Raw genomic sequence first — 21,136 nt, 5'->3', positions numbered from 1 at the left:
GACAGTTTAGATGCAAGATAAAAACCTACTTCTGGAGAAATAAAGTCAATGCAAATGAAATACTAAATTTAATCAGTAATTTTTTCAGACCTAAGCTATCCATCTTAGACCACTTATATGTTCTTTTATTTGGAAAGGTTACTTCATCTGTTCAAATAAAGTAACTTCTTACTTAGTCTTTAATACAGCACAGGCATCTTAGAAATTAAATATACACATCTTAGAAATTAAATGTACAACAAATCTCACAGGTCAAACATTAACAGATGGCATGTGCATCTTTCCTCACTGAACACCTAAAGTAATCACCCACAAACCTTCTAAAACCAATTCTTCCCAAACTCTGAGATATACATTACTTCCTAGACTTGGTTACAATTTAGGTTCCCACTCCAATGCATTCATCACCTTTTCACCTATGCCAGAACAAGGTTTCCTCCCAGCTCAGAACACAGAGGGTGCAGATGCACGTTCTGAGCTGTGGGATTGGCTCAGCTGCTGTCAAAGATGTGGCCCTGATCCTGCTCTAGTACCAAGCCTCCACTTGATATCACCTCTATCACTTCTTTGATCCTGCATTATTCAGCACTCTGACAAGGAGAAGACTGGACAACAAAAGTATTTAATGAATGGTGGTGTGGAAGATAGAGGATAAGAAGCAACCACTTTTTTTTTTTTTTTTTCTGGCAGGCAAACCAAAATATCTGAGGAATCCCTCTTCAGAACTATTGTGTCTGACTCACCCAGCTGAGCCACAGATATTTCCCTCTGGTGCTAGAATATCCAGGAGAGTCATGACATCTCTTTACTGCTTCCTTAAGGGCAGCAGAATCAGAAATACAACAAGACCAGGAGGGAATGCTGTTCCCCTCAACTGCTGGATATAACTATATAGCCCAAAGCCTACAAAACACTTCCTGTTTAGTAAATGTAAATATTAATATTAATACATTTGACCTTCCTTTTATTGTATAACTGTGAAAAAAGGCGGGGGAGGGGGCTTAAGGACACACAGGACATAAAACCTCCCAGTTCTCTGGTCACCATAATAGCAAAAGAGCACTGAAACAAGGCTTGGCAACAACACAGGACTTTTCCCCACGCCCCGCCTGCTCTGCAGACACCACAGCTTAGCAGAGGAAAGATAAAACAAACTAACAGCACATGTAACAAGTGTTACATATGTGACAACTGCGCCCAGCCCCGCTGCAGCCAGCCGAGAAACAGAAGGCCTGATCCAGATAAGAAATGGGAAGAACAGAAAGCTAATTCTGAGCTTTAACCTGGGTCTGGAGAGACAACAAAAGAGGTCTAAAGGAACTCCAACCACCTACTCCTCCTTGGAAATTAACAGCATAGTAAAGAACAGCAGTAAAAAGGATAAAGGGCTAGTTACCCTTGGTTCAACTCTACGACACTCTAGCATGCTTATTTCTAAAAACAGAAGATTTCATTAGGATTTGGTCATATTACTGACCATATCTGCCAAGTGTTTGTACTTCAGGCAGGCAGGACCCTCATAGCTTATAGAAACAGACCTGTGATGGAGCAGAAACACAATGCAACTCTTGGGCACGCTGTCATTGCCCAACACTGTCAGGAGGGAACTCCTGTGCTGCTCCATCCAAAAGCCCCTGCTCCCAAATCAGAGGAACAGCCAAAGCTCAGAGCAGCAGGATGGGCAGACCCTTGGGCCAGCAGAGTTCGGATTTCAGATGCAGAAAACCTACCCATAAAGTTAAAAACTGCCCAGTCCAGAAGCCTTAACCAGTGAATTATGGCACGTCACCAGAATTTATCAGATATTATTCAAGAGGAAGACTTGTTTTAACCCTCTCAGAACATATTAAAAGCCAAATCAAACTGAAAGTTACTCCTTTAATAAAGTTAAAAATATCTGATTTCAAATGAAACAATAAAAGAAAGACAAGGTCCCTTTAACAGGGCTGGGAGGTTTAATTTGTTGGTGCTTTAAAATATATATATTGAGCCAACTATCTTATCAATTACATACACTCTTCATATTTTAATAAATGACAGCACTACATTAAAAGCTATTTTTAAGGTAAACTGAATCTTCTGAAAGACACTTATATCTGTTTTTAGGTTATTTGAAAGGTTGGTTCTTTTCATTTACCAATATACAGCTACTGTATTTATTCAAACAAATACAACCCAAATATATGCAATATTTCCATCTACTAATCATATACATTATTTCCATTCCACTCCATATAAGGAGCAGATATTCATGATATTTTTTTAAAAGAGAAGTCACATGAACACTCATCATATATTCACTTTAAGTTAGAATTTCCTAGAGCCAGAACCTGTCCCTTTCACCAAGGACAGGAAAGTGGAAGTAGTGTTCAAAGTCCTAAATTATTATCAGTAGTCTCACTTTCTACTTATCAGGCTATATGAATAGCTCTTGGGGTTGAGGAAAAAGTCTTGAAAACACTGACAGAAATGCTTAAATGTTGCTTGTTTGAAATACTCACTTTTGTGGGCATTACCATTGTATCAGAACCAATGCACTTCAAAGTGTTACTTGCAATGACTTCATCTTCACTATAAAAGGAATATGTATTTTAAAAAATGAAGTGCTATTACTGTGCCATTACAATTAATTTTCTGTAGTTCCTAAACACACACTGAGGCTGAAGAATTATTTCTTTTGTTCACAGTAAGTTTTTCTAGTATCAGAAAATGCCATTACATTTCACCAATGAAAACTCTCCCAGTTACAAATCCACGCTTTTGTAACTAACCCTTAATACAACTTACCACGTTTGTTAGTGACACTTGGAGATCACCCACCAAAATAATTTATATCACTAAGCCAAAACTCCACCTTCTGCCAACTATTAGAGTGCAGAGATGCATGTTGATTTCAGAAAATCATCAACCAGACCAAGAAAAAAAAAAAAGCTATTAAAAAACCAAGCAAGTACATTTTATAAATCAGAGGTTGTCTTCAGTTAAATAATGCCAAATTATTTTCCCAATAAAAGCTTTCAATTATTATACTCTATTGATAGAAGTGATGTGTTCCCATCACTGGTAATTGTGCCCAACTAGTTATATTTCCTCAAGTCCTGTTATAGCCAAAAACAGAGATGACTTGCTGTTTGTTTCCATAAACACTTAATTCCTCTTTCTTTTAAAAGGAAAAGTAGGTATCACCTGATGCTCGTATGATGTCTCAAAATTCACTCTAGGGTAAATTCTCTAGGAAGTACCTTTCCTTTTTCACAACTGCATGTAATTCTTTCCTACCTACAAGCATGTTCTTTGAATCACACCCAAAGCTGAAGTTACACACACAACTCTTCACTAAAATGTGAGCAACTAGGTTATGTACAGGACCTGCTAGTTTGAAACATACATTAACATCCCACCAAGTTTTGAATGTTTCCTCATCTTTAGGGCCAGGCTTTCTGCAGTTACCCTTCAATTGTTTAACTCGTGGTCTTATTAAGAAACCACAAACTACAGAGAATACATTACTCAGACAGAGAAGCATCCTAGTGGTTTCAACACACTAGCAAGAATTCTAGAGAAATCAAGGTGGTTTCAAAACGACCTAATACCAAACTGCAAGTGCTTGCACATCCAGCAGATATATGGCAAGCAGATTAAAGCCAGACAGCTCAAACTATTCCCTATCTCTCACCCTCCTTAAGGACAGCATATGATCATCTACAAATGAGCCACCACCAAAACCAACATTTTTTTCAGCCTGGCACACTGGCTATGGGCCCATCCAACTCAGTGCTACAACAATATTGTTCTTTTGTATGCCAGTGTTCTGCAGCTGACATGGAACAGGTCTGGTTTTAGGAGCTGGCTCAGAATTCCTACCTTCACCATATAAAATGCACATGAGAGGAAGAAAGAATGTCCCACTGTTTTCTGAAAAAATAAATGAACACAGTTTTAACTAAAATCTGATTATTACCCTCCACCTACTCTGAGTTGACTGAAACACTTTTAACTTTTACTGCTTTTAGAGAATGAAAAGTTTGATCATTTCCAGTTGTAGGAAACTGTTGACTCACCATAATTTCAACCTCATTACATTTAAGAACATGTTTCAATAAAAATGCCTATTCAGTAATTTTCACACTTCATTCTGTTGTTTTCTGTATGAGCTGTAAAACTTTCAATTACTTGGTTGAACCTAGATGGTATAATCTTAATTCTGAAGAGCCATCCAAAGAACACATTTGATAAAGATTGCAAAGTATTGTGGAAAAAAGGAGAATTATTTTGGCTTCTCAACTTAGACATGTTTCCATGTCTAAACTGTCTCAAGTGGCACACCCAGAAGCTTGCACATTTTTTAATATACCTTTCTATGCTGCCAGCTTCTTAAAGAGAATTACCAACATAGAATGCAGTAATTAGAGCCACGGAAACAGTCCACCATCAGAACACGTAGGATTTGTTCACTCCAATAACATTTCTTTTGCTACTATTCTGCTTAACAGGACTTGTTAAAAGTTCCCACCTCTGTAAAGCACATATGTCTGATTAAAGATACCTCACCATCTATCCATGAAGATCTAGTGTCTTCTGCTTAAACATTAAAGAAGTTCCTCCTCTATGCTGAGCAAGAGAAAGGCAGGGGAGTCACCGATTGGCTGAACCAGACCCCTTCAGGTCACCTTTGCTCCTCCTCCCTCTCAGGTCTCACCAAAACCTGAGAGCATCCACTCTTCCTACCGAGGACCACTGCACTGGGAGCCAGGACTTGTACTCTCAAAGGACTATCAGGAAGCTCAAAGGGATTCACCAATTCTAGAGTCAACTACCACCAGCACCCTCTGTAATCTCAACACTTCCACCAATCCACGAAAGGCAGTAAAACACCTCCTTCTTGGGTCTGTTATAGAGTTACAACTTTTGGAAGAGGATGATGCTGGATGCCAAGATGGAATAGCAAGCACACAGCTCCTGCTTCCTGTCCCTGAAACTTGGGAACTTCAGGTATTGTCCTTTCACAGAGCTGGAGAAGAAAATGGGACCAACACAGAGACCCTCATCTAGCCCGCGAAGGCTTTGCTCTCGGAACAAGAGGCAATAGCTGCAGCTCTGGCGGGACGACAGGCAGACCATATCTCGCTTGGGAGGACAGCGGCTTCACACAGCCCTGATGACCCACCGCTCCCCCAGGAGCTTCCCACCTGTTTGCTCACAGACTGACCTCCTCCCTGGGGCTCCCAGCACCCCGAGAAACCCCCACAGGGATTAAAGCTCCCCCGTGTAACACCAATCCCAAGCCCAGGTTTCCCCCTCCGACCCCGGAGCCCTCCACCGAGCGCTGCTCCACAGCGCTCCGCTTTCCACGCCAGCCCTCAGCTCCTTCCCTCAGCTCCCTCCCTCCTTTCAAAGCCGGCCCGCGCTCCTTACGCACACGCAAGGGACGCAAATAGAAATAATCGTAATAATAACAATAAAACGCGAGTAGCAAAACCCACGAACAACGAAACGCAGCTCCACAACTCACCACCCAAGTCAGTCCCCCGCTGCCGCCGCCGCCGCCGCCTCCTCCTCCTCCTCCCGACTTTGCCATTTTGTGCCCGTCTCTCCTCAGCCGAGGCGAGGGCGCTCGGAGGCGGCCGGGAGGGCCGGCACCGACACGGACACCGCGCTGGGGCCGCCCCGCGCCCTGCGCGCCTCAGCCGCGGCTCCGAGCGGCGCGCACAAAGCGCCCCTTCCTTCCGCGGGCGGGGACGGAGGGCCCGGCCGGGCCTGCGGCTCTCGCTAGTTTAAAGGGACGGGCCGGTCCCTGCGCTCCGCGGCGGCAACAACAGCCGCCGCCGCTATCGCCGCCGTAGCGCTGCTGCCTCCCGCCCTCCTCCTCACCCCCGGGCCGTCCCCCCCGCAGCCACAAAGGCCCGGAAAACAGATTAATAATAAAAAAATCTCCCCCTCCCTCCCTCCCTCCTCCCTCGTCCCCTCCCTCCCTCGTTCACTCCCTCCCTCCCTTCCCGCCCCTCGCGCGCGCGCGCGTTCCCGCGCAGATCCCCCCTCTCCGCTCCGCGCCCCCCGCACACACGCACACCCCGAGCTGGCCCGGCCCCCTCCTTCTTCCCCTCCTCTTTCCACCCTGCGTCCCGGTGCCCAGCGCCGCTCGCCCGCCGTCGCCTCCTGCCCCTCCTCTCCCCGCACGGCCCCCGAACCGCTGCCGCCGCCGGGACACCGCGCGTAGACAATAAATAACCGCGCCGGCCCCGCTCGGCGTCCGCGCCGCGGCCGCTGCTCCCCACGCAGCCGGCCCGGGCCTCCGCTCCCCCCCGCCTTCTGCCCGCCAATCACGGCCCGGCCCGCCAATCGCGCGCCGGAGGCGGGAAGGCTGCGCGGGGCGCCGGCCAATCCGAGAAGCCAGAAGGAGAGGCCGCGAGTGACGTCACTGAGGGTGGCAACAGGGCGCGAACGGCCCGCACGGGGGCGCTGCCGCGCGAGCGGGGGGCGGTGCGAAGGGAGGCGGGAAGGGAGGAGGAGCGGTTGGATCGGGATGGGATAGGGATAGGGATAGGGATAGGGATAGGGATAGGGATAGGGATAGGGATAGGGATAGGGATAGGGATAGGGATAGGGATAGGGATAGGGATAGGGATAGGGATAGGGATAGGGATAGGGAGGCTGGATCGCGAAAGGGTTGGGGATCGCGGCGAAGCAGCGTTCGCCTGCCGGGAATGCGACGGCGGGCAGGGAGACACCTTGCTTCCCCGTGACCACATAGGGGAATTGGTTCGGGGACTGGCAGAGCACGGCTGTCCCGTTTCCCTGGTGTTCCAGGTGGATGATGCCGCGATGCGCGGCAGGAGGTGATGCGGTCGGTGGGACAGGTGTTCGGGGTACGGCGGGCAGCTGCTCCCTTTCCGCCAGTCCTTAACGATCCGTGCAAGCGTCACCGCTGCGACCTCCAGCACGGTGGAACTCCCGGGCTCCAGGCAGGAAAGTGTCTACAATTCACTGCCCTCTTCTGGGCTCTGGGGACCGGCCCGAGGAGTTCTTTAACTCGGACAGCTCATACATCTTTATCCTGCATTTCAGCATCACTCTGTGAAGTCCTCATATAGCATTGCAAAGCACAGCACCCCGTTCTGTACACAGTACACAACCCTGTCTACTACAACCAGATTCGCCGTTTTGGAAAAAACGGTGTGGCCAAAAAACTTAACATCTACTTCCTAGGTCTAACTGGTGCTTGTACAAAGCCCAAAATTCATGTAATTTTAGATATCAGCACAAAAAATCCATACAGTTTTAGATACTTTGCACCAAAAGTATATATATACTTTATATATATATAAAACCATGATATATTATAACTAGATTTTTTGACAAGCTTAGAAAAATGCTTCAGCACAAGCAACTTCTCAGTTAGTAATTTTCATTCTGCTGTGTGAAATGCAAAGGACCTACCTAGTCCAGCCTGTTACACTCCTTGAATTATTAAGAATGTAAAGTCTCAAAAGGAGGGATTAGTAGGAACACTGCATCTGAGCTAGTAGACAAATCACTGAATCGTTTCAAAGGAAGAGTAATAATTTAAAGGTTTTTTCCTTTTGCAAAATGCTTTTCCTAAGGAGTAAAGGGATTGGAAATGGAGCAGTCACTTTTGAGGAGTCAGTTGTAATGCTCAATTACGCCTCAAGGGAAGGATCAGAAGAATCTCTAGTAAATATTGCTTATTTAGCATAATTTTACTCTACCAGTTTCTAAGGAAGCTATTAAACTAATATCTAAGTGCTGCACAAGGATTATGGAAAATAATGGCATCTGCCTAGAAGGGACAGTAAGTTATCTGTACTTTTATTGCCAGCTGTATGTACCTCTGAGCTGTAGGCTGTGCTTTCCTCTACTTTTGGCAAGATAAAGAGTGCTTTTGCAGAACCAGAAGATAACACTTGCAGGGTTTTGCCTAGTGCTTCAGAATTTTGAGCTTGCTGATTAGAACCATGTTGATATTTTTCCCCCCAAAATCTCAAATTCATATGTTGAACCCACTAAAATGAATCATGTACTGCTGCAATCAATATTGTGAGGATCAGAGAAAACAGAAGGAGTGCATCTGTTCAAAGCTTTTTGCATTGGTAGAGGACCATTACTGTATTCAGCAGAAACAGAGCAAGTTCCAAACATCAGTGTACTATGCTCTCATTAGCTCCAGCTGTTTAGCAAATAGGCTGTCCTTAGTGTGGGAAGCATGCCTTTTGCAAAGTGAGCCAAGTAGAAGATAGCAATCTACCTTGAAGGCAGCCAATTCCATTTATATTAGAGAGAGACAGAGGGAGTTTCTTCTTGGCAGTTACTGATCTTTGAACATGCATGGTGAGACATGTTCAGTCTGTGTCACGCTGGAGCAGATTTATGAGGAAATGCTGGAGCTCCCCCCAAGCATTTTCCTTAGTCTTTGAAATTACTTCATCCAGGTTGGGTTTTATTTAATTCTCATCCTATACTAGCTGCACAGCATGTTACTGGCTTATTGTTGATGTTGGTTTTATCTCTAATACTTCTATGTGTATGCTGAGTGGTTGCTGAGTGGTTGCACAATGACAATTACTAGTTGTGTAGGATTGTGGGACAAAGTTCTCACGAGACTAAAAGCAGCTGCTTCTGTGAACTGCAGAGGTGAAGCTGTGAAATGAGATTGCTCATCACATTTAAAGAGATCCCTGTTAAAACAAACATAGAAGCAGATTTGAGCATGAATCAAATTCAAGTGCCATAACATTTTGATAGGAGTGGAATTACTTTACTAGATGCAACTTGCCTAAATCATGCATACCAGTTCATGTCAAATACTTCACACTTACTGTGTGACATTTTAAATTAATAATGCCCTTGAGATAGTACACACAAAGTCCTATTTCAATTCATTGGAGATTTACTTGTCCTCATAGTAGTAGACCATAACATAAACAGAAGTACTCTACAGGCTTTCAAAACAATGATCTACTTAAACCAGTTTCACTACTGCTTTTAGTAAGCAAAATATTTATTGTAATACTACTTTGTGTTCAATCATTTTAGCAGTAAGACAGCTGTATGTATGGTCTTTAAGTATTTCTATACTTGGTATGTACAAACTTCCCATCTGTTCTAAGTTATTTGCTGCTTCTAGTTTACTTACTATCTAATAAAACCTTTTCCTTCTATGTGGCTTTTCTGGACTCAGATTTAAAGGGCCTAAAACATGACTATTTGTGAAACTATGTACATTTATCTAATCTGTGAACGTACTCAGATACAAGCACTTGCTTAAATGACCGATAACAGCTCTCCTTTTTCTGCAAACTACACAGGAAAAAGTGTAATTTTGTGGTAAAATATTTTTGAAACTAAGTAGATGCCCATTACATTATACATTCCACATTGTACGTGGTTGTAATGAGGTATAAACAAACATTGCATATTTTAATATTAAATATTTACACTCACAATGAACTAATTTCCATATTCTACTGCATTTTTAAACTTCATTATAATACATTAGTGTAATTTTGAAATAGTTGTCCAAATTATTGAGTAGGGTTGTGGCAGTACAATATGAGAGTGACCAACATACTTGTACTGATTGTGAATGAGCTTCAGGTGATGGTTCCAAAGTATTCAAGAAAAGTCTTCCCATGGCTGGATCACCTAACAATATAAATTTAGCCAGGTCATGTGTTCTTACACAATTGTATCTCAAACCTCTTTGTTCGATTAGCAGAGGCTGGTCATAGAAATTAAATGTATTTGTATCAAAATTCCATAGGAAAAAGCTCTCTTGTGCAGTGACCACACGCAGAAAGGGAAGTTGCATGTAGAGGTAAAGCAGGGGGAGCTGAGCTGGCTGTACTGGGAGAAATTCTCAACATGAATAGAATTGAATTACTACCCATGCTACTACCATCTGAGTCTTTCAGAAGAGTCAGTGGCAGTCAGAAAAGATGCAAATGCCTGGGGGGACAAAAACAATGGAAAAAGCACAGAATGTGGAAGATGATATATTTTCAGGTCTGTGCTGAACATACATGAGATAGCAGTGGCCATCACAGTAGTTATACTGAGCTGAGAGGAGATTGCTGTGATTTGGAGGCTGGGAATCATCAGCTGCATTATGGCATTGTTAATCACTGTGGAGAATGCAAACAGCTTGTTTGGGCAAGAAAATGTGAGCAGCAATTTATTTGTACCCAGCAAGACTCTCCTTGCTCACTGAAGGTACAATTTCCAGTGTATTTCTACAGTTTCCCAGACAGAAATCCATGATAGATTTTGAGTAAGTATCAAGACTGCTTTGTAATAGCAGAAGGTCATGTCTACTCATTCCTGGAATGACAGGAAGGTGAAGGAGTTGTTTCTATACAAGGCATGTGTAGATACGTTGAATCATGGGGGAAAGTGATGAGTATGTAGACAGCAGAGAAGTCCACTATTCTGGGAAATATCTAAAGAGATGGTACTTTGCTCTCTTGAGCTAAAATTCAACCACCTCTGACACGTAATGTTTTGACTTAGTGTGATGAGGAAACAGAAAGGACAAGTTTTTCTGCACAGATTCTTTGTATCACCAGTTGTGACTAGAATCAATGACGGCTAGGACAGGGTGTGCTTTTGCATTCCCATTTTCAGAAGGGAGCTGTGTGGTTCTTGAGGCAACCAAAGAAGGGAAAAGTCTCAAAAAAGACCTAAGAGAGGCAGATGGCTCAATCTCCACTGAGGCAGAGCATGTCATTAAAGTGTGGCCAGTGCACCCACATAGTATATGCTGAGGTCAAAGGCAAAAAGAGAAGGAGGCCACAAGTTCTGGAATACTCGAACAAATGAATATCTGAGGCAAAGAGCAACAAAAGAGTTGGGTGGATGACCTGTCAACATCGTTCTGAAAGAGGACAGGGTAGGCACCATGAGGACATCAGCTAACAATACACCTGAGCACAAAAAGTGGGGAAGACAAGTAGTAACAAAAAGAAAAGTCAGAGGTAATTATGAAAAGTTCAATCAGGCACAGAACCACAGACAGAAAGTTTACATGTAGCTATCCAACAAATTAATGGAGATTCCCTTACAGTAAATTTGTACTGGAAGCTTCAGTTTATACTGACTTAGTGCTTTGAATTACTAGATTATGGTGGTTTTGATTTAGTACTAGATGGCCTAAAATTTGAATCACTCTTTTATAGCCCACAGCACAGGGAATGCGCTCACCATGTTCTTCTGACAATTACAAGGCAGTTTGGAAAAGGAAGTTTATAAAATAATACTGCTTTGTGACTATTCTTTTCTAGCTGATTTAAGTTGTTACTCTTTCCAGTAACCTGTTTACAAATAATTATCTTTGCTTTAATGCATTGTTTCAGATTACCTACGTCAGCAGACTATTCTAAGGCTTTTGAGAATTAATTTTTCAGAAGTCTTTGAGAAAGTAATTACAAAAATAAGATGTACACTTTAACTTAAAAAAAATTTATAAAGGGTATAGCTAAACAGGTAAAATGTACACAAGACTCAGCCACCCACTTCACCATAAGCATTATCTGAATTTAAAACTCCCTTACAACTACTTGTTACAGATCAGCTATTCAACAATTTCTCAGGTGGTCTCATTTATAACAAGGCTTGGCAGCAGCAGTTCCTATTTATTTCAGTAGGAGTTGTGTAATTCAACAGCATGGATGATTGGGCAAGCAGTATTTTAAAATGGTCACTGCTAGCTGCTTCATGCACTCTTCTATTTTCCTTAGGCAATATTATTATAAGCAAAGATGATCAGAAATTAATAAAAAAACATTTGTTATCCCTTTAGATCCTTTAATGCATTGGTACTTCTGGGTCTTGAATGTTTCTCTCCCAGCAGCTGTCCTCCATTTTTTTCAATAGTGGTGTTTCTGCTTAGCATTTTAGTCTTGCTGCATTCATTAGGAGAATGTGTAAATAAAGCACCAAATGCAACACATCAAATATGATTTTATGTTTAGGTTATGGTCTCCTGTTCTATTTTTACCCAACTAACGCTGCTTATATTCTCTTTCCACCATGTACCTTACATTGCTCCAATCAGCCCTGTAGATTCTTCATGCTCCTTAGTGCACTCATGTTTTTCTTAGAGAAATGTAAGAACACATTACCTCAGTTTTCAGATGAAGTAAAATCATCCAGATCAGTGGTTCTTTTATGCCTCTTGCTCACTATGACTGCAGCCACTGCTGGTAGAAGTAGCAGAAATCACAGTACCAACAGCTTTCAGTAATGGCCAGGACAACGTGTCTGACTGCTTAGGCTTCATTTAGCCAGCACTTTGCTATGCTATATTTTTATTGGAGTCTGGGAATTTCAGTCTAATTCTTCAGTCCAGCAAGGTTTCCAAAAGCATCTTTCCATTTCTAAACACCTCAGAAAGCAGCAGCCTGATCACAGCATTTCTTTCTTTGATTTAGGACTCCTGGCTGTCACCTGTGAAGAAGGAAAATAGTTTTTTGAATGACTTTGAATATATGTACTTTAGTAATTTGTGAAATCAATTTAATGTTCTAGAAAAAAGGTTTTAATCTACAAGATATGTTAAAATTAAATTGCTTTGATATACATATACCTGTGGGGGGTTTTAACCTAAACAATATGGACGCTGTAGTCCTCGTTATTTTATACATTTCTTTTTGAAATCTACTGTGGATTTAACTTCCAGAACAGTAAAGAAAAATGTTTTTCATCCATGAAGTTCTTTTAAAATACTACTTCATTTCTTGCAAACTATGAAGCAAAGAACAGGTACTGTAAGTTTTATCTTACTGAGAAACCTAAGTGTAAAAAAGGCAGCCATATCTATTTTTGCAACAAATCTGTTAACTGTTATACTATAATCACATTCCTCATTTTTAAAAATAATTTTGCAAGGAACAACGTAGTGATACCCTGTGTTCCTAGATAACAACTAGAGAGAATACATTTCCTGTACTGTGCCTCATAGTAAGCCAAAGTTTTTACCATCATGCTATAGAACTGTAATAACAACTCACCTTCCTTTTCATTTAGTTGGCTTTTACTGAGCTTTTTTTATTCCACATATGCCCCTCTGCTGAAAGCTTTTATTGCAGAAAACCTTTGAAGAGTGGGAAGCTCTGAAACTCTTGAAATTTATCTGAAAGTAGTGTGGCTCCTTTTACCTTGGTTTTTACTGCTGCTCACATTCTTCTATTTCCAGGTAATAATTGCAATGAATTTGTCAGGTTTTTATGAAAAGGCAATACACATTACCCAGCAATTTCAATATAGTATCAGTTTCCATCCCATTCAACATTTTCCTTCCTCTAATGTGTCTTAAATTAGAAAATGGGGTTTATGTATCAATGTATTTTCTAGCAGGTTTTAAAACTATTTGACACTAACTGTGTCAGAATTCCATTTACTTTGGAACCAGTACTAACGTTAGTTCTTTGGGAAAAGACAGATGTATTATTACAGATTCTTTTACATTCCTGTACCCTTTGAGACATGTTGGACACACTACTGAAACACGACATTTTCTGCTGAGTTCATTTCTCTTGTGACTCATGATAAGAAGCATGGAAACTCCTTTTTTACCCTTCATCTTACAGTTAGCTTATTAAAAAGTCACTTGTTAATTCTCATGCATGAGAATTCCACTGGTTTGCTAACCTGGTTTTTTTTCAATTGCTCATTATTTTCTATCATTTCTCCCAAAGTATGTTGGACTCTGGGACATGGAAAATGATGATGAAAGAGCACATTGGCATAAAGGCTAAAAGCACAATGAAATTACCTGAAGTCACAAAAAAAATAAAGTTTAAGAGATCAATTTCATACGTATGGTTCTTTGCAACATTTGATTCTGAAATCACAGCCTTCCTCAGCTTTCTAATCAAACAGTCCATTCTCCCAAATAATTAAAGGTACTAGTTTTGAGTTGCTGTGCAGAATTGAAGGGAATTCAGAGCAAACAATGTTTTCTTTCCTGATAGCTGTTGAAGTACAGCAAAGCCAGAGCCACACCAGCTCTCTGATAAAAGACAGAGCACAGTCACAGGCCATAGAGCAGGAACATTAACCAACCCATGGGAACGTAGCACAAGCTGCAGCACTCACACATAACCCACGGCACATGCTTCAGCTCTGAGCTGCTTCACCAAACCAGCATGACTGCTTTTAGCCAAAAATCCAAGCATCTCCTCAGCCAGGCGCAGCACACAGCACTCCCAAGCTGCCCAGTACGAGACATTCTCCCAAAAGAGGAGTGTACATGTGGAACACAGCACTCCCACGCCTCCCTCCAGCTCCTGCTTAAATCTGCCCTGCTAATTTGTGATCACTTTCTGTGTTTCACAAACAGGAAGACTGCAGTGCCTGTCATCCCACCCCTGACCTATGCTACTCCCATGCTGTACACGGTGGGACATCCCACGATCCCTAAGGTTGATGCTCCCTCCAGAGTTATTAACTATGCCACGGGCAGGGTGGCTTAACAGGTTCTGTAACAGACTAGCAGGGACATGCAAATAAAATAGGTGAAACTACTTTTTCAATTCCCTCCAAATAATTAGCATGTTAGTGGGGTGAATGCTTTGCATTTCCACTCCTACAGGTCTTCGCATATTCATAAAAAGCAATAGATGATCTTTCAAAAAGACATGAAATAAAAATATTCTTCTCAATTCAGTGCTTGTTTGGGTTATTCTCTGGAGTTAAATTGAATATATAACAGCATTCATTGCATTACAAGGGATACCTGTAGCACAGCATGCAAACTTAATGTATAGTCATTCATTCAGTTCTTTGAATTTCCACGGCAATTCCTTCAGTTGTCCTTCTGTAATGTTTCTGTGAGGTGTGGAGAAAAATTTTCCCATTAAGTAAAATCTGCTTATTTAATTTGGTCAGGAGTCTCATTGCCTTTTTGAACTATATGCATAAACATACCAAAACACAAGGTTGTAATGTTGGTCCTAAAACCCTTCCCTTAAAATGGCTGCTCCTTCACTTCTCCCCTGCTTTGAGGGCCCTACAACACCTCCATCACCTCTCTGGCTCCTGGATGACAGCAGGTCTCACAATGATGTGAGGAAAGGCCTATGTTACCACGCTTGCAGCTTACCTATGTTACTACTCTTGGTGGGCAGTAGACTTGCTGGGAACCAGAACAAAACTGGGAACATAGGAGGATATCAGTGAGGGACACACTACTGGAATAACGGCTTAGCCTTCAGTTGTCATATGAATACGCCCCAGGGAGTGGGGCGACACAGTGACACAGTGACACGACACAAAAAACAGGTAGGAGATAAAATGATAAAAGAGATGAACAAAATCTTTCAACAGTGAAGACTGTGGTTGATTTAAAGGACCACATCCAAAGAACTCCCTCAGCAGACCATGCTACTGTCATCTTCACAGCTTCTCCCACTGCCCACCAGAAAAGGAACAGCAGCTGTTAGCACTAGGGAACATATGGAGGCTGTAAGGGGTTGGGGTACCAGCCTATGATACGCCAGGGAAGAGAGAAAAGGACAGAACCCAGAGATGATGCAGAAGCCTCTAGATCTTACCTATGAGTCACTGGGAAGTTGCCTTGATTGTGACTGCAGACACTGTTTCAAAGGACAAAAACCACTAGTTTAGAAAAAGGGAAATTTGGAAGGGCTTTTAAGAGTGAAGACAACAGTGAGGGTTATCCCAGGAGACCGCTGATATCACACGTTAAACAAAGGAATCTTCCAAAAGATGGACAAAGCATCTGCTTATGCTTCACTGTAGAATCCCTCCATCTCACCACTAATAAAGGTAATGCTAATATGTAATGCTAGTCCTGGTTTTCTCATTCTCATTTGTATCAAATGCAAAATCCACTGACCAGTTCTGCTCATAGTTACTCCTGCTCCACCCACAAGTAACACTACATGATTGGAGTGTCCCTTCCATACTTTTCCAATAAAATATTCCCCAGTTATGCATTTAACGTTAAATCCTTGGAACAGAATAGGTTCTAATTGATCTCCACTGAATTGGTTATCACACGCCAGTAAATCTCATGTTCTTTACAAATTAATTATACATTATTTCATTGTTTTCATGTCCAAAATTTTCCAGCCACTCTTCTACTGGCATACATGTTGCCTCCATGCTCTTTTCACAGATGGACTTTGTATTTTCACTGAATACTTACTTAAAAAAAGGTTGAATTTCCTCACAATTGGTAATCAGTCCTGTATGTGAAATAAATCAATAGTAGAAAAGGTATTCTGGTAAGCATTTCTCAGTCTTCATCCTATCACAGATTTTGTTTCTGCATGTAAGATTCTGTGTGCTCAGTTATTCTGATGTTGTGTCTGGTTGAAAGCCCATTTCTTCATATCTTTCTGTCACTCAGTAATATTTTTTTTCATCTATAAGCTACTGTAATATGAATTACTAGCAAGTCTTAAAATGTGACATAAACTACAAAATGAAGATGCAGAGTATATAGTTACAGCGCATAGTTAAGAAAAATTACAATGTCTATTGCACTGAATATGAACTCAGGGGCTTCACCCTTACTAAAAAAAAAATCAAATGGATTTATATTTTTAAAATACCATTATCAAAGACAGACTTTGAAGAGTAGAGGAAGAAATGATATGACTAATAATGTTGTCAGGGGCTAAGACAACATAAAAAGACAGATCATGCATACTACTGACACTTGGGCAAGAACTTCCTAAGGTTCTGTTTTGAAAGGCTCCATGATGATAAAAATTCCTTTCAAAAATATTTCGTTTATTAAAAAAAAGGAAATAATTAGATTTTCTAAACAACTCCCCAAATGATGCAAATTTGACATTAATAAATCACCGTTGATCTTAACCTTTTTCCATCCTCTAGCATTAAAATTAAACTGCAGCCTCTAACACTTCCTGTTTGTGTTCCTACATCCTTAGTGGGGGTGTTTATTTTTTATTTTGAATGTTTTAGGGATTTTTTTGGGGGGGTGGGGAAGTGGACTATTTTCTTTTAAACCATTATTGCCAACATAATGGAAATCAGTTAGCATACTCAGGCAGAAACTCCAACCTACACAACCTAACAAAAGAAAACACAAATCAAAACCAGTTTTGGGCATGCTTCATACTAAAACAAAACAGAACAGCTCCACAATTCTTAATGCAGTCCAAAACCAGGCACTTCCTTTTTGGCCAATAAAGTTTTACACCCCTTTTGCAAGTAGTGAACTTCGCTTTTCTTAATATACCATACATTTTCCTGGCACTTTGGCTAAAAGTGAAAGCTGCTGCAGCCTAACTATGTTATTTTGATTTCTGATTTAATACAAGAATGGACACACACACATTCCATTACCTTCCATCCTTCTCTTCACAGTGGTAACAACGCAGAGGTGAGAAGCGAGGCTCTCCTTCCATTCTGTACTTCACTGCTGTTTCCACTTGCTCTAAGAGACTGTGACCAACTGCTCCACCTACTTTAGTTCAAGTTTGCTTAAACAGTGCTCTTGGATGTCTTCATTCTCTTACGTCAGCTGGTTTCCTTATGACTGTTCCACAGGGGAGTCTGCACATTTTTATCCAAACTGCTTATCTAAAGTAAGTCCAGCATTTCCTCTTGATTGTTAGCTGATGATTTTCAGTGGGGAAAATACGTTCCCCTGGGACTTCAAGGATAATACACTATATTACTGAAGTTCCAAGGATATGAAATAACACTCAGCATTATGTAATAAAGGGATCAAGTTAATAGAACATACACTGAAACATCACCATCAAAATGCATAGTGAAATCATCTTTCCCCCAGTCTGTAAGACCTCTAATGGGAGACTCAGTCCTTCAAATCTAAGCAGGTGCTCAATGCCACACTGAAATCTCACACCCTTACAGGTAATGTGGACCTAAAGCTCTTGGTTAAATGTCACTAAACACACTTTTTCAAAAATCAAAGATCCAGATTATTCACTGGAACAAAGGAAGGAATTATCATAAGTGGGATCCTGATCTTAATTTTTAAATTATTTCTATAGCTTAAACTTGTAAAAATAAAGAATATTTAAACCAAGATATTCCTTAAATCTCAGACAGATTTGAAAAAAAAAAAAAAAAACTGTTCACTAGTCCCAGCAATTTTCTTCTACTGAAACTTTTCAAGGACCTAAATATAAATACACAGTAGAATGTCTCAAACAGGGTCAGTCTTTGGAAGCTATTTTTGCCAGCACCAGTTTATGTAGTCCATTACATTTTCTTTCACCATAAAATTTTATTAAGTCCTGGTAATTTTATTGGTTTCTGGGTATCATCAATTTTAATTACTATTGCTTTTTTTTTTTTTTTTTTCCTGCTGAGTTTGAATTTTTTTAAACTATCCCTTTCATCTCTTTTTCCCAAATAAATAAACTTATTTTTGTCATAGTGCATTTAGCCGACAGCTGCAATTGTGTACATAAATTAAAGCAAATTAAAATGTATTTTAAGTCAGATGAGAAAAAAGATGCAGAAACTGAAACAGGCTAATCATAAACAAAGCTAAAGCCTAATTACAAAGCTTACCATTAAAAAAAGCCCCCAAGGCCAAGAATAAGAACAAAAATCTAAACAATGGAGAAAATCATTGTTGTCTTATTCAAAGTCACATTTAAGCCTTTACATATTCCATAATACCTGTACACCTAAAATACATGTATTTGACTTTGATCTATTAATTGGTCATTCCTAAGTTCCATAATATAGGCTGGGAGGTCTCAAAATTCTGCTTCTAAAATTAAAATTTCAGTAAAGAAGGAACTGTTTCAATCTACTAAAGACTTTTTTTTCACTGTGCACTCCTTTTGCTTGGATTAAATATCCAAGATCAGCATAAAAAACCCCAAATTGTCCCAGATATTACTGCTATTACTCTTACCTTCTGCTCATGTTGACAACTATATGACCAGTGATCATATAGGTACACATAATATACATTACATCAGTGATTAATGTTTAGAGAGGTCATAAGGTGCAAAGCATAAAGCACTGCTTGCAACAGTAGTACCCCACAAAGAACCTTCAAACCAGCACCAGATAAGCTGAACTACTACCAATAATGCGGAATAAATTACCTCAAAATATTCGAAGTATAAAAAGGACCCAAGTCTATTCCAGCAACTGTGTTCAAGGAAGGCACCTGCCTGCAATTTCCTTCTCAACAATCCATATGATATAAAGCTGAGATACAGAAGTCCCTTCAATATTGACACATTTTTTATGTTGTTGAATTGGACAACACTTGCAAAACTTCAAATTTTGTCCAAACCCAGAGGTTTGAATCTCCAACGGAAATTAGAGATTTATTTTAAATAATACCTATACTTAAAAAATGTTAAGTTTAGACAAATGCTAAGGAGGTTCATTATTTCTTAATTAGCATTTCTAGCCTGAGCAACCAAAGGGAAAGAAATGAGGAGTGCAGGTGTGGAGAAGAGGACGGATATCCTGATATCTGCCTGGAACAAACTCTGCCCCTCTTGGAGTTCCTTTGTTTTGGCTTGTTTTGTTTAGAGCTGCAAGAACTCTGCAAATGGGTGTTCCCAGCTTCTGGCAGCCATATGTGCTGCCTGCCATCTGTTTTCATTCCACCGCACTATGGAGACAAACATACTTTATTTTTAGTGTTCTACATTTCCTGATGTTGCACATAATAAGGATTGTATCTTAAATCCAACCTACTATATGTGAAAAATCTTCCAAGGATAACATATGAATTAAGGAGACAGATTTTCATATAGGATCAGACAAGATAATTTTCACTACTTACTACTCATTGTAAGTTATATAATTTACACTGAAGATTGTTTGGTTCCTGCAAACCTGCGCTTTGTACCTCTTCTTTCTTTCTATACAGCCTAGAAGGGGCTTCCTTCATATGTTTTAAGGATACATCTTCCCAGCAACTTCCTGGGTTGTAGAAAATTACTAAGCATTCAGTGTCAAAACAGGATATGAAGAAATCAACAGCTGGACAATCAACTCTAGACAGACAACAGTATAGCAAACACTTGTTTGAAAGGAGGAATTCTGTGCACAGGCTCCCACATAGTTCTGTTGGAAACCATGCACCACAAAATTAGTTTGCAAGCATTAACTGGGTAGTATAGTATTTATGTAAAACTGTAATGGAAAAGATTTCACTGTTACACCTCAGTGCAACCTTGTAAGGCACCTACAGATGGCACAGTGGACAGCCAATTGTTCTTTAAAATGTACCTGACTGTTTTGATTCTAGAAAACAATGCTGATTTTACATGTATTAAGCCAGAAATTTCTAGGTAACAGTACTTTTAATTTCCCCATTTAATCTCCACCTCCTCAAACTTCCAAGAAGTTGAGTAAGCACTGACTTCTATCTACACATGCCCTGATCAACATCTCACCCAGTACAGTACCATAATTTAATAACCATACTTTTTGAGCAGATTGCAGTACAGATCTTTCCTCCACATAATACTGGGAATTCAGGATACTGTAAGTTAACATTAAAGAACTGTGGATGAGGAATTACCTCTGGTTTAAAAAAAAAATAAAAATTAAAATGTATTAAGAGTTGTGCCGAAATGGAGATCAATGGAGGAAATTAGGGCCTCAAAAATGCTTATGTACGAAGAAGATTCAGTGTTCACTCTTCATAGACTACTCCAAAAGACAACCCAAGGAGTTCCATTTAAATTTTTCATATTAGCTCTATTCAGCCTGAGTGTTTCACTTATTAATTCTTTCCTAAAATAAGCACTTCTATTCATTGCATGTGATCTTATAAATACAGAAGTACTTCTTGATTAATTAGACTGGCAAGGCATTTTCCCATCTTTTTAATTCATTCAAACTTAACTTAAAACAGTAAAGTAATTGAAGTCTATTTTTTTTATCTCTAGCTATTACTCTTCCCCCAGACATTCTGACCAAAATTATGAGAAAATTACTTTATCTTACTACTTTTAAATTTATTTTGCCTTCTGATTTCAAATTATCAGATGCAGCTAAGGAATCCTGAAATTCTTCAAGGTCCTCTATGTAACACACTGCAAAATCAATTTTTGACTTAAAGAAGTAATTTTTTCAGCTATCAAAATATTAAGTGGAATAATTTTTGTTGATTGGT

General features: G+C 40.3%; 1 protein-coding gene across 4 annotated transcripts in view; it reads right to left on the bottom strand.

Moving 5' to 3' along the window:
- The window catches only part of TOP2B (DNA topoisomerase II beta), a 60,396-nt gene extending 54,490 nt beyond the window's left edge, over positions 1-5,906 (bottom strand). For 2 of the 4 annotated variants that reach the window (XM_056486004.1, XM_056486005.1), the window contains exon 1: positions 5,513-5,876. In XM_056486004.1, coding sequence (XP_056341979.1) covers positions 5,513-5,578 — 66 coding nt within the window. In that variant the 5' untranslated portion in view covers positions 5,579-5,876. Of the gene's footprint in view, positions 1-5,512 lie in introns of all 4 variants that reach the window. The other 2 variants (XM_056486002.1, XM_056486003.1) reach the window with 2 other exon arrangements.
- Between the last annotated feature and the right edge of the window lie 15,230 nt (positions 5,907-21,136).

The sequence above is a fragment of the Oenanthe melanoleuca genome, chromosome 2, assembly GCF_029582105.1.
Source record: "Oenanthe melanoleuca isolate GR-GAL-2019-014 chromosome 2, OMel1.0, whole genome shotgun sequence".
Lineage (NCBI taxonomy): Eukaryota > Metazoa > Chordata > Aves > Passeriformes > Muscicapidae > Oenanthe > Oenanthe melanoleuca.
The sequence above is the reverse complement of the archived record's forward strand: the minus strand, read 5'-3'. Positions and strand labels throughout refer to the sequence as shown.